This window comes from Sciurus vulgaris (genome assembly GCF_902686455.1).
Source record: "Sciurus vulgaris genome assembly, chromosome: 19".
Lineage (NCBI taxonomy): Eukaryota > Metazoa > Chordata > Mammalia > Rodentia > Sciuridae > Sciurus > Sciurus vulgaris.
This window is the reverse complement of record NC_136480.1, coordinates 5,600,371-5,614,184: the sequence shown is the minus strand read 5'-3', so window position 1 is coordinate 5,614,184 and position 13,814 is coordinate 5,600,371. Positions and strand designations below refer to the sequence as shown.

The 13,814-nt window shown below is 53.5% G+C and overlaps 1 protein-coding gene across 2 annotated transcripts in view; it reads left to right on the top strand.

Annotated features, from left to right (window-relative positions):
- Nucleotides 1–35: 35 nt before the first annotated feature.
- GRIP2 (glutamate receptor interacting protein 2) overlaps nt 36–13,814 on the top strand; it is an 84,944-nt gene continuing 71,165 nt past the window's right edge. For both annotated transcript variants that reach the window (XM_079122527.1, XM_079122524.1), the window contains exon 1: nt 36–277. In XM_079122527.1, the coding sequence (XP_078978653.1) occupies nt 223–277 (55 nt within the window). In that variant the 5' untranslated portion in view covers nt 36–222. The remainder of the gene's footprint in view (nt 278–13,814) is intronic.

The window sequence follows — 13,814 nt, the reverse complement described above, 5'->3', positions numbered from 1 at the left end:
GAGCGTCGCTGCTCAGCCGCGGGCTCGGAGCCTGAGCCGAGCGTCTGGCGGCCGCCCGGCTCCCCCTCGCGCGGCGGCCGCCCATGCCCGCGGCGCCCCGGGCCCGCGGCCCTCCCCAGCACTGCGCTGCGCCGCCCGGTGCCGCGGGGGCGGGGCCGGGGCCGGGGCCCGGGCCGCGGCCGGGCTGGCGAGGCCGGGTCGGGCCGCAGGGCGGCCGCGGGGATGCGGGGCTGGCGGAGGAACCTCGCGCTCTGCCTGCAGCGGCTGCCGGACGAAGGTAGGACGCGGCCGGCGAGCTCGGGGGCGCCCGGGGAGTGTCCCCGCGGGGGGCGAAGGACGCGCCGGGGCCTCCGGAGACGGGCAGCGCCCCCAGAGGGGGACAGCTTGAAGGGTCACCGCAGGACACACGGTGCGGAGCGGAGCGTGGTCCCGCGAAGCCCGCAGGGCGACTCTCCGGGGCGCACGGATGGGGAACCCCAGGCAGGGCCACCCAGAGGGGCTGAGCGGAGGGTCGGGACCTCGAAGGCGCATCCCCGGCTGGCCCGCGAGTCCAGTTCCTGGAGCGCCTGGCGGGGCCGCGGCCACGTGCCTACTCCGGCCGCCAGCCTGCCCGGCTCGGGTCGCGCCAGCGCGCGCCGCGGGGTCCTCCGGCCCCCAGGCTGCCACCCTCGCACCCAACTTTCCCTCGCACTCCCGGCCGCACCCCTGCGTGGACCCTGGAGTCAGCAGTTCCTCAAAGTTGCAAAGAGGCTGGCCGAGGCGTCTGGGGAGTTGGGGCGACTCGGCGGCTCGGCCCCCTGCCCGGCCTGCCCCTGCCGCAGTGCTGCGGCGCAGCCCCTCAGCCCCGCCACCTCCACCTCGGCACCTGTTGTCTGAACGGCTTGGAGGGGAGGGAGGAGGAGGGACCCGCGCCCAGGACCTGCCATCGCGGAGGAAAGTTTGGGTTAGATGCGAATTAAGAATTGTTGTCATTCGGGGACCAGGAGAGGTGACAATGGCCGCTGCCCACACCTTCGCACACACTGAGGGGCACGCTGGGTGACAGGGACACTACCTCGCCTGTGTCCTGGCACCTTCCCCCTGCCCTCAGGAGGGCGCTCTGATTCTTTCCACTTTAGCGCGAGGACTGCCTCAGAGACAGGAAGCCCCTTTCCCAAGGTCACACAGCCTGTCGGGGTCTAGTTTGGATGTGAACCAGACCTATGTGACCCAAAGGCTTTGGGTAGTTTTCAGATCCCTCCTGTGGTCTGCTCAATCCCCAAGTTGGGTCCTGCTCCGTGTCATGGGAAAGGGACCATTTCCAGCCCAGGCCAGAGTGGGGGGCTGGAGGCGACTGGGAGCTGGTCCTGATGCTCCTGCCCTGTCCCCAGGGCTAAGTAAGGTCTCTTACCCCTGCCTCTTCTGAGGGTCCAGGAGCAGAGACTGCAGAGGGTCTTGCTTAGACCCCTATCTGACCTTAGCTGGTGCCCCAGACCCTGGCAGGCCCGGGGCTCTGCGCCGCCCAGGGTCCAGCCCTCCTCTTGCCCTCTGCCCTGGCTGGGTGCTCATGGAACAGCCTTGGGGCACAGAGGGTGCCCAGGCTGACCTCAGGGAAGAGGCAGACAGACAGGACTGTGGGCCAGGGAAGGGGGCAGGGTGGGTCTTGGAGAAGGGCCCCTACTCAGTGACATTGTCCCTAAGCACCAGAGCACATTCAAGAATTCTCACGCTGGCCACCCACCTTCAGTCTGAATGTGATCTTTCAAAAAGTCAGGGCGGCTTTGGGACAAGTGATTGTCCCTCTCTGAGGCTTGCTTTCCGTCTCTGTCAAGGGACACTTGTCCTGCCAGGGCCCAGGGCAGGAGGAAACAGGCTCAGGCATGCGCTGGTGCACACCGGCTGTGTGTAAACACGTGGGTGGCGTGTTTGCAAGGTGCGGGGTGTGCGGGAGGCCTGCGCGTGACATGCCCGAGGCGGAGGGATCTTACGACACCTCTAACTTCTTTGCCTGCCATCTCTCCAGAGGAGACCACCCCCGTGCTCCCCGCAAGGCTAGAAGGTCCTCTGCATTTGAGTCTTCCTTGGAAAATCTTAGTTGGGATTGATCCTTGAGCTCAGCACTAAATCAGGGTGGCTGGTGCAGTCACCCGCGCCGGCAGGAAATTACTATTTTAAAAAGACAAAAATCTCTGGCTTCCTCTGGGCCACAGGAAAATTGCTTCCCGTGGGTTGGGTCACAAATGAGAGACTCTGAGATGTGGGTCCAGCTGCACAATAGGCTTGACGTAGGAGGTGAGCTGAGCGGAAAGCAGCAGAGAGAGGCAGATATAAGGCCAGAGACCCGGCATCTCTCAGAGGGGAGAATCGCACCACCCCAAGACGGATGTTTTATTTATTTTGATTTTAATGTTTTTGTACTGGGCCACTTAACCACTGAGCCACATCCCCAGCCCTTTTATTTTTTTTATTTTGAGACCTGGTCTCACTAAGTTGCTTAGGGCCTCCCAAAGTTGCCGAGGCTGGCCTCAAACCTGTGATCCTCCTGCCTCAGCCTCCTCTGAGCCGCTGGGATCACAGGTGTACACCACCATGCCTGGCAGAAGGGATGTTTTAAACAAAAGCAGTTCCTCTGTGTACTGGGTTGAGTAATTTCAGACCTTGCAGGGGGAAATAGATTGGGCTTGACGATCAGATTCATGTGTTAGGCCCCTCTGAGTGCCAACTGTGTGTGACCTTGGGCATGCTACTTAATTTCTTTTTTGAGCTTTTTTTTTTTTTTTTTAAATTCATAAAATGGAAAAGATAACATTGCAGGTCACTACAGATCTCTGTTAACATGTTGTAGTGCAGGAACCTGCACATAGAAGATGCTCAAGAAATATTACTCCTGAGCTGGGCACGGTGGTGCATGCCTATATCCCAGTGACTCAGGAGGCTGAGTCAGGAGGATTGGAAGTTGGAGGCCAGCCTCAGCAACTTAGCAAGGACCTCAGCAACTCAGCAAGATCCTGTCTCTAAATAAAATATAAAAAGGGCTGGGGATGTGGCTCAGTGGTTAAGAGCCCCTGGTTTTAATCCCTGGTACAAAAAGGAAAAGAAAAGAAATACTAATCCTGCTCTTCCTGATTTTGTTATCTGCTCTCACTTCATATTTGGGGAAATGATCGGGGGCATTGATCACTGGAGGAGGAGGACCCAGGGTGGATTTCCAAGCTAAGACTGGTCATCGTAGGAAGCTCTCCTCTGCTAGGGTTTGTGGGGATCAAGTCGGGCTTGTCAATCGTGTGGCTGCGTGATCCACTGCGGGCACTTGGTTGAGTGATCGTGTGCTTTCCTCACCAGATGCATTCAGCTCACGCGCGGGGATCACTCCACACAATTTGCAGAACCTCACGTCATAATCACATCCCTTGAAGAGAGACACATGCCACCATAGGCTTGAACCCAGAGGTGCTGCTACACCACCAGCCCTTTTTATTTTTAATTTTGAGACAGCCTCTTGCTGAGTGACTGAGGGCCTCACTGAGTTGCTGAGGCTGACCTCCAACTTGTGGTCCTCCTGCCTCAGCCTCCCAAGTCACTGGGATGACAGGCCTGCCCCACGGTGCCTAACTGTGTGTGTTGCTCCAAAGAACCTCCACCTTGATCTTCTAGAGGTGGACAACCACACATTTTCTTCCCACATTCCTGCCTAGGATCTGACCTGTATCTGTGAATAATCAGAAAAACAAAAGCCTTAACCTCAAGTTGCCCCCAGCCCCGCGGGTAACAAAAGTTCAAGGTGCCCAGAGCTGGGGGAACATGGAGGCGAGAGTCTTGGTCAGTTCCTCTTGGGGAGGCTGCTCAGAGGAGGAGGCTGCTCAGAGGGGGAGGCCCAGCTGTGACCCAGTTGAGAAGGTCAGTTCCCCCCGCGGAATCTTCCTGTGGCGTGGCCTGATTAATTTCCCTCCTGCTGGTTCTTGATACTCTCTAATCGACTCTGGGCACATTAACTCCAAGGGTTAATTAGAGGCTTCACATCCAACCCTTTTAATAGAGAGATGGAGAAATAACATCAAGGAACGGAGGACTTTCATCTATTCAGCAAATATTTATCTGGTGCTCTCTGTGATCTGAGACACAACTTAGGGAGGAACGTGTTGGGAAGGTTGGGGAGGGGACTCTTTAGACTGGGTCTAGCGGGGTCGGGGCAGGCCTCTCAGAAAGTGACTTTTGAGTTAGGACTAAAGAATGAAAAGTTCCAGCGGGGCGTGGTGGCACACACCTCTCATTCCAGCGACCCGGGAGGCTGAGGCAGGAGGATCTCAAGTTGGAGGCCAGCCTCAGCAATTTAGCAAGGCCCTCAACCACTCAGCCAGACCCTGTCTCTAAATAAAATGTAAAAAGGGCTGGGGATGTTGCTCAGTGGTTAAGCACCCCTGGGTTCAATCCCTAGTACCCAAAAAAAGTTGCGGGCATGTTTGGATCAGAAAGTAAGTTAGGGTTCAGCCAGGAAGAAGAAAAGCACTAGCCTGCCGGGGGTCATGTCCTGTTGGAGGAAGAAAAAGAAGAGGTGATGGAGGAGGAGAAATGAGAGGTTCGGACCGAGGAACTCAGATCCTGAAGGGCAAGATCACTCTTGGGCCTTTACAGCTAGAGATTGTGGATTTTATCCTGGGAGACGTTGGAGGACTTGTCCAAGGACCTGGGCCACCTCCAGAGATGAGCACGGTTTTGAGGTATGCAAATGGCAATAGGGCCAGGCAGGCCAGGCAGAGAAATGACACAGGACAAGGGCCAGAGGTGGGACAGCCCTGGCAGAGGAGGAGCGCACGGCCTGGGAAGCCCTCGTGGGGAGCTGTCCGTGGTGCTGAAGGTGCATCCAGCCCGCCTGGAACGCCGGCCGGTTGGGAGCGCCTGGGCGTCTGTGGTACCCGGCGAGCTGCTGTGTCCCTGTGCCGGTTACCTAGGAGACAACGGGAAGACGAGAGGGCGGGCTTTGATTGGCTGCTCACTCCTGCTGCTCATCTGTCTGTCGGAACCGCAGGCCGAGGTGACAAATGGGCCATGCGGGGCTACCCAGCGCCGGAAGGGGAGACGGGAAGGCTGGCTGCCCCGGGTCCCCTGCGCGCGTGGCTGGCGGGGCGTGCGCACGACCGCAAGAAAGCAACATCTGGAGCCAACGTGCCCCCCGCTGTGGGACATCTGTGCCTTGCCCTAAATCAGGTGGCGGGGACCCAGAGACGCTGAAGAAGAACCAGCCCGGCTGGGAAAGGGCTCTTTTGTTGGGGTTTCCGTCCCCGCAATGTCAACACGCGACACCATTGGCAATGTCGCTTTTGTACCTCCAAATATGCAAATGAAGCTGTGGAGGGCGGAAGTTCGTTCCCGTGACGCGGAGCATGATGTCAGTGTGCACAGTGGCCCCCCGCCCCCACCCCGGCCCAGGAGGGTGGCGGGAGGATGGAAATCAGGGTGTTTTGGTGTTTTTTTTTTTTTTTTTCCACCTTCCTTCTCCTTCTTTAAAATAATAGTATTTTCTTTTCTTTTACTTGGTGGGTAAAAGGATGAGGAAGCTTCATTCCAATTTTAATTAAAAAAAAAAAAAAAAAAAAAAAACAGCAGCCACAGAAACCCATCAAAGTTTTGCAATTGGTTTTCCACAGCAGCAGCCTGGGTAGGCTGGCAAATTATTTAAAAGAATTTTTTTTAAACAAAAATGAGCTTCAGGACGGCAGAAGATTTAGCATTCTCGGTCTTTGCAGAACTTGCCAGATGACGCATTCAGTAGGGAAAGAAACAGGAGTCCTCTCCCCTCCTTCTTTGGGCTTCTCTGTCATAAGCTCAAGTTGTAACACACCTCGTTCGAGCCTCCTCTGCCTCTATCCTGTTATCCCATCAAGAATTTTTCCCCGATGGAAAAAAAAAAAAAGAATTCCCTGCCTACCACCCAGTTCCCCACTTATCACGTCTCCCCCATCACTGGTGAGATGTATTTTATTGAAAACACACATCAGAGAGTGGTTTTCCCCTGTTTAAACAGTGTCAGCATGCTTCTTTACTTACAGGAAGGGTGTTACACTGTAACACTTGCAGAGACACAGAAGATGAGAGGCAGGAGCCCCAGGACCTTTGCACTTGCTATCTCTTATTTTCAATTGCTCTTTCACTGCTTGGCTCCTTTCGATCTATGCAACTGTGTCCTCTGCAGAGGGACCTCCCCTCACCATCCTATCTAGAAGAGCAGTCCTTTAACCCTGTGGCTTTCTTTTCTTCCCAACCCTTTGTACTGCCTGACTTTGTCACACACTTTGCATCCTTTTTATCCCCTAGTATATTAGTGCTGTGATCCCATCTATTTGATTGTCCCTGGTATCCCCGCTGACTGGAACATTCCCTGGCACACAGTAGCTGCTCAATAAATCTTCATGAACTAAAGGAGTGACTTGGGCCTGGAGGATAAAGTTGAACCAGAAAATGTAGGTCTTATAGGAACCTTCTCGCCTCAGCCTGCCAGATTTTCTCATTGTATTTCCAAAAGAGCTCAAAGTCCGGAGTTTGATATCCTGTCTTTCAACTTTAAAATCTTCATCACCAAGTCAGACCAAACAGACAAATGAAACGCCAAGAGTCAAATGACACTCCCTTTTGAGCTGGATTCTGCTCAGAAGGCTCTGGTTTATGGCTTCTGGTTTTCCTGGCCCTTCTTGGCTATAGTGAACTTCCCTCCCTCCTAAAGTCCACCTCTCAGTCTTGGCTCAGGCTGCTGGCTCTGTCCGGAATGCCTCTTCCCATCTTCTCCAGCCAAGCATTTCCTCCACCTTTGACACCAAGGCCAGGCCCGCGGGTACAGCTTCCTGTTGCCTAAACCCCCAGATAGAATAATTCTCCCTGGAACTTTTCCATTCTGGCCTCTTTTTCTGTTGGAGTGTAACTGTGTTTGCTCATTTGTCTCCCTCCCCAGGAATAGAGCTTCATGGGGACAGACTCATCTGTGAGTCTGTAGTGCCCTGCTCAGGAACCAGCATATAGTAGGTGCTCACTAAATAAGCCATGAATGGAATAGAGAAGAGAAGGGTAGGAACCAGCCTTTTCTTTCTTTTTTGGTACTGGAGATTGAACCCAGAGGTACTTTACCACTGAGTCACATCCCCAGCCCTTTTTATATTTTTATTTTAAGGCAGGGTCTCACTGAGTTGGTTAGGACCTCTCTAAATTACTGAGTTTGGCCTCGAAATTGTGATCCTCCTGCCTCAGCCTCCTGAACTGCTGGGATGACAGGCGTGGACCACCACAACCAGCAGAACCAGACTTTTTTGAGCTCCTACTTTGAGCTGGAGAACTAGGGCTGACTTTTATCACATCCTTCCTTCATGGTGGCTCCATGATGAGCTTGCTGAAGTTCTTGTAGGAGATATGACAGTCTGGGCTCTGGGTTTGTAAGGAAGAGGAGATTTCATGTAAAAATATAGGTTTACAGCTTTCTTCAGATCTGGCAACCCTGAGCCATGAGACATGCTGCCACAGTCCCCACCCAGCCCTGCTAGGCACCTATTGCCTCCTTCACCCATAGAATAGTTTGTGTTTGACATCTTGAACTTACCCATGAAATGAAAATGAGCCTAGTTCTCTTTTTGGCAATCGAAAGGTTTTCAAGTAAGAGTGACATCTTCTAGAAGCTCCCACTGACTGCTAGAGGGATGGGAGGCAAGTTGAGGGAGGGAGACCCTGAAAGTGACTTCATTTGGAGCATCTGCTCAGCACTTCACGTGTCTCATTCAAACACTCTCTCGACGGCTTGTCACGGCCCCACCCGGGTGAGCTACTGGCCTCATCAGATGAGGGAATAAGAGCTCTGGATGTAGAAGCTGTGAGGGAAAGATGTGACAAATTGGAACATAAAAAGTAAAAAGTCTTGTGTGCTGGGCGTGGTGGCACTTGCCTGTAATCCCAGTCACTTGGGAGGCTGAGGCAGGAGGATCGCAAGTTGGAGGCCAGACTCAGCAACTTAGTGAGGCCCTAAGCAAGTTAGCAAGACCTTGTCTCAAAATAAAAAGTAAAAACGGTTGGGGATGTGATTTGGTGGTTATGCATCCCTGGTACAAAAGAAAGAAGAGAGAGAGAGAGAGAGAGAGAGAGAGAGAGAGAGAGAGAGAGAACCCACAAGGTTCAAAGACATGCTACAGACTAGGAGGGACAGTGTTTATGACCGTATGTCTCTGATAAAGAATAATATCCTGCGCACATAAAGATCTCCTCCAAATCAATAAGAAAGATAAGCAATCTAAGAGGATGGTGAGAGATGTGAAAAGAAAGTTATTACAAGGAGCAATTCACATGGCAGAACAAGATGAAAGATGGAACTTCTCACCATTTTAGGGGATCATCCTGTTAATATTGGGAAAATGTTCATAGAACCAACTGCACCATATCAATTTTAAGAGGAAATTAAAAAATCAGTGCCAGGTGTGATGGCCCACGCCTGTCATCTCAGTGGCTCAGGAGGCTGAGGCAGGAGGATTGCAAGTTTGAGACCAGCCTCAGCAATTTTGCAAGACCCTAAACAATGCAGAAAGACCCTGTCTTAGAATAAAGTATAAAAAGGGTGGAGATGTGGCTCAGTGGTTTTTACCAGTGACTTCAATCCCTGGTTTAAAAAAAATATATATTAGCACCTCGTTTTCGTAAGACCATGGGAGAACAGAGTCTAGCTATGCAGTGAGTGGAAAGAGAATTAGACAACTGTCAGTCTAGAAAGTGCCATACAGCTCCTTGTCTGCATGTCTATTCTAGAGAAATAGCTAGCACAGAATCATAAGGCAATAGGGTCAAAAATGGGGGGGAAAGATGGGGGGAGCCAGGCGTGGTGGTGCACACCTAAAATCCCAGCAGCTAAGGAGGCCGAGGCAGGAGGATTGTGAGTTCAAAGCCAGCCTCGGCAAAAGTGAGGCCCTAAGCAACTCAGTGAGACCCTGTCTCTAACTAAAATACAAAACAGGGCTGGGGACGTGGCTCCGTGGAGGAGTGTCCCTGAGTTCAATCCCTGGTACCCGCTCCAAAAAAAAAGGCAGGGGGAGGGGGATCACCTAAGTGTTCACTCTGGGGATTGACATGGCTGAAGTTTGCCCAGTTCAGATTTTTAAAAAGAAAGCTTAAAGCTACAGTGGTGAAGAGCCTTTCTCCAACCTTCATCTTCCATCTGCTGAGTTCCTCCCTCTCCTGTGGTAGGCAAACACTATTATCCAGTTCTAGCCTGTCTTTCTAGAACTTTTTTAAAATGCCTCTAGAAGCTACTGTGAATACTTATTTTTCCTCCTTTTTTACACAAATACTGGCCTGCACTTCTGCACTCTGCTCTTTTAGCATGGGGCATTGTTCTACAAAAAGAAGAGTGATTAAAGAATATTTCCTCGCTTCCCTCCCTCCCTTTCCTTTCCTTCCTTCCTTCCTCCCTCCCTCCCTCCCTCCCTCCCTCCCTCCCCTCTCTCTCTCTCTCTCTCTCTCTCTCTCTCTTTCTTTCTTTCTTTCTTTCTTTCTTTCTTTCTCCTTTCTTGGTACTGATGATTGAACCCAGGGTTGCTCTACCTGAGCTATATTCTCAGCCCCTTTTATTTTTTTATTTAGAGACAGGATCTCGCTGAGTTGCTTAGGGCCCCGCTAATTTGCTGAGGCCGGCCTCCAACTTTCCATCCTCCTGCCTCGGCCTCCCAAATCGTGGGGATTACGATTGGCAAAGCATGTTAACTTTTGGAAGGAAAACGGGTGACCCATCCATCTGAAGCAGCAGAAAGCTTCCACCTCTCGGGGCTCCCCAAAACGGCTGTTGCAATTCGCACTACCTCTGAGGATGTATGTGTGATTTATTTAAGCTGGATATGGGCTTGAGATGATTTTGTTGCTTCAGCATCCCGGGTTAGTGGGTGACTTCGGTTCAGCCTGGGGCCTATCACTCAGCAGGATGGAGAACCCAGCCCCAGCAGAGAGAGAGGCAGGCAGTGGAAGGATTTAGCCATGGCCCTGACAGAGGGGGAGGCTGGGGCAGGTCTGCGAGGACGCCCAGGGTTTCCCGTGGAGTACGATGTCTCATGGTCCTGGGAACCGGGGCCCAGCTAGGCCCTGGCAGCCCAGTAGGGGAACCCCGTGTGAGTGGGGGGCTCAGAACCACCGCTTTTCGACAGATGAGCAAATGCTTCCCCTCCCGGTCCAGGGAAGGCCGTTGATTCTAGGGTGAGAAATGAATTCCTTGACGTTTTCCCGCCAGAGACCCTGGAGCTTGGAATGGATGGCTGCCTTCTGTGCCCGTGGGGTTGGGCTTCGGGATGTGCTTGGGGTGTGCAGGCAGCGGCTCTGCGTTGGCGGGAACCCCTGGGGTGCAGACAGTGAGGCTGGGCTGGATTCTTAGTGACTCCCTTCCAGAGGACGGGAAGGGACCCGAGGAGGTGAGACTGTCCTGGGTTCCAGGTGGGGAGACCGTCTCCGGAGGACAGAAGCTAGGCCCAGGCCCCAGGGGACGCCAGGGAGCCTCAGACCCAGGACGTGAGGCCTCACTGTCTTTTGCTCTATTATTGCTCCTCATAAGAATAAGCCCAGACCTCCCTCCAAACCTCTGTCTCTGGCCCTGTCGCAGCAGCAGAGGCCTCTGGGAGTTCACAGGCTCAGCTGGCCTGCAGGGGCCACACCCAGGACAGCCTTCGAGGGAGGAAGTTGGGAAGAAGATAAGATTGGGAGCCCCGAGGGGACATTTCTTTCCTATGACACTCTGTTTCTTGTGTCCCTTGTATCAGGTCCCTGACACACAAGCGGTTCAACAGGTGGCTCATTCATTAGTGAATCAGAGGAATCTGCAGATACTGATTACAGATCAGAACGATTTGGGGCCCACTCCCTGCATACCCGATGGGAGCATAGTAGGTGGAAGGACCCCAGGTGGGGATCTTGGAGGGTAGCCAGTGTTTAGTGAGCACCTACTGGGTGCCGGGCACAGCTATAGCCCCCTCTCCAGAGGCCTGCATCTTGTGAATCAATGGCACCCACAGATCGTTAACCCATTCTGTGGCTGAATAGGATGTGTCTTTCTTAAACTCAGGCAGGAGTTTAATCCCCAAAATCCTTTTTATTTTTATTTTTGGTACTGGGGGTTGAACCCAGGGATATTTTACTGCTGAGCCCTTTTTTATATTTTATTTAGGGACAGAGTCTCGCTGAGTTGCTTAGGGCCTCACTGAGTTGCTGAGGCTGGCCTCCAATTTGCGATCCTTTTGCCTCAGCCTCCAGAGCTACTAGGCACCCCAGTACTTTTGATGAAGGAAACTGACCTCAGGGGGAAGGGAGGATTGTTGTCCCTGTCACCTGCCTCCCTCTTACCCGAGTCCTGGCAGGTGACTCCTACCTTTCTTCCTTCAATCTACAATGCACTCACTTGTGCCAATCACTGCCTAAGCATAGCAGGTAGGGTGGGTTGTATCCTAATGAATAAGACCAGGCCCCCGGCCTTACAGAGCAGAGCAGTGGCCACAAACAGGTGAGTGAATAAATGAGAGTTCACACAGGGCCTGGTGTGGTAGTCACGCCTGTCATTTCAAAAGCTCTGGAGGCTGAGGCAGGAGGATCACCAGTTGGAGGCCAGCCTCAGCTGCTCAGTGAGCAGCCCGAGTGGTGGCACGTGCTCTGGTAGCAGCTGTCTTGTTACCATTACTTAGTCGGGGGCTGAGATGTGTTGACCACACAGAGTGCCCTGGGGCTGCTTTCTGTCCTCCTTCTAGTCTAACCTGCTTCCTTCTTGCTGCAGGTCACTTGGGTTCCCTCTGACACTTGCCCTGGGACAAGGTGGCTCTGCACATCTGTGATCCCTCTTCCCCCAACTCCCTAGGTCCCAGAAACCGGGTCCCCATGGGCCTGTGTTTGGATTGAACCGTCCCTATGTGAGCAACGGGCCAATTCTGCCTCCCAGAGGTACTGGGGAAGCATCAGCTCCAAAGAGATTCGTTAAATCAAATAGCTTTAATTTTTTTTAACTTATCGTGTTTGAAGGGAGGGGGGAGGTGGCAGGTGGCCCCTTGGGGACCATCAAAGCCAGTGGCATTGGATTCTGCACCTAATTTGATGAAAAGGCCCTGCAGCGAGGCAGAGCCTGCGGGTTGCGGGCAGGAGTGATTTCCAGGGTAGATTTATCGTGCTTCATAAAAGATTCAGGTCCCCACTGAGCTGGCAGGCTGCTGGGCTCAGTGCCCTGGACTCTATTTTTGTAGAAGGGGAGGCAGGTGGTCCAGGACTCCCCACAGCTGGAAAGGCTGTGTGTCTCTGGGCAAGTCACTACCCCTCTCTGGGCTTGCAAGCTCCATTGTGCATCCTGGCTCCTCCCCTGCCTCAGGGACCTCGGGGCCCCAGCCCACCTCCTACGTTTAAAAGCATTTGTGCATCTGTGAGATCCTTCCTTGAAGTCTGAATTCCTCCATCCCAATTATTTGTTCCATTTTACAGAGGAAGAAACTGAGGATCCGAGAAGTCCCCTGATGTGCCTGGCTTACCTAGCCTATCTGGGGCAGCCATGGGCTGGTGCAGCCCCTTCATAGAGATAAAAACTTCCCTGAGGGCTTGAAAGACTCAGGATTTGCATGGGAGGTGATCTGATTCTCCCCACAACCCCATAGGGAGTCTGGCCTGTTGTATTTTCATTTTCCGTTTCAAAAGAAGGGCCAGAAAAATTAAGGAATCAGTCTGTATGCCCAAGCAATGAGTGGCAATCCGGCTGCCCATCCTCTTCTCGTCCAGTCTTTCCTCCCACGTCCATCATGAACTTTGGGACCTCCCTTGTCTTGACCAGAACTCCCTTGCTGTGTGACCCTGAGCAAGTGACTTGACCTCTCTGAGCCTCAGTATTAAAGATGACACCTTTCAAGGTTGCTGGGAGGATCAGCTATTGGCGAACCGCCTAGAATAGTGCCTGGCATCCATTTCCTCTCAGAAAAAAAAAAAAAAAAAAATCCAAATTCTAGGGCTGCTCCAACGGTGAAGGGAATCCTAAAAGGGAGCCCCTCTTTCTTCGAGGTGCTGGGCTTTGCTGGTGTGGCCCGCACCCCATCCCCGTGGAGGAAGCGGGAGGGAATTTGGCACGGGCTGGAGGTTGCAGATGGCAGGCCGCTAATTTATTTACCTCTTCCTAATAAATATGCATGACATATAAATAAAATATCTCACTGTCCCGCTCCGCCCGGATCCAGGCAGGCTGTGACAGTCGGCGGCAGCGTCGCTGAGAAGCAGGCTGGTGGGTGCGTGTGGAGTCTGGCAAGGAGGTTAATGAGCTGATTATTCCGGCTTTAACCCAATTTCTTGCCACACATCAGAGGTTGCTCAGAATCCCCACTTAGGAGGCCCGGGGCTGCCCCTCCCGAGCTCCGTTCCCGAGGACGCCGGTGTCTGGTGGAAGCAGCCTGCACGGTCCTGGGAGGTGCTGGGCCCAGCACAGCAGCTGCCGGAAGGGCTCCTGTTCTGGAAGGCTCTGGACATGGCAGGCTGTGACCTTGACTGCTGTAAGGTCGGGCTCCTGCACTGGCCTCCGGGGGGCTCCTGGCCTCTGTTCTGTTCTCCTGCGCACTCGGCGCGTACCAAGTTCGCCCGGGGAGCCTGGAAATCCAGGGAGGCAGACCGGCTAAGGACGCGGTCAAGTCGCTGCCCCAGACTGGGGACCATCTGGACCAGGCCTGGGCAGCACAGCGACCCCGACTGCACTCTTGCTGAGCCGGGGGCCGGGTTAACGACCTTCCCTGCGTCTCAGCGTCTCTGTCCGCCCCATGCGCACAGGGGTGGCCCTGGCGGGGTTCTTGGAAGATTTGCTCATTTGTTTTCTCTACCGACGT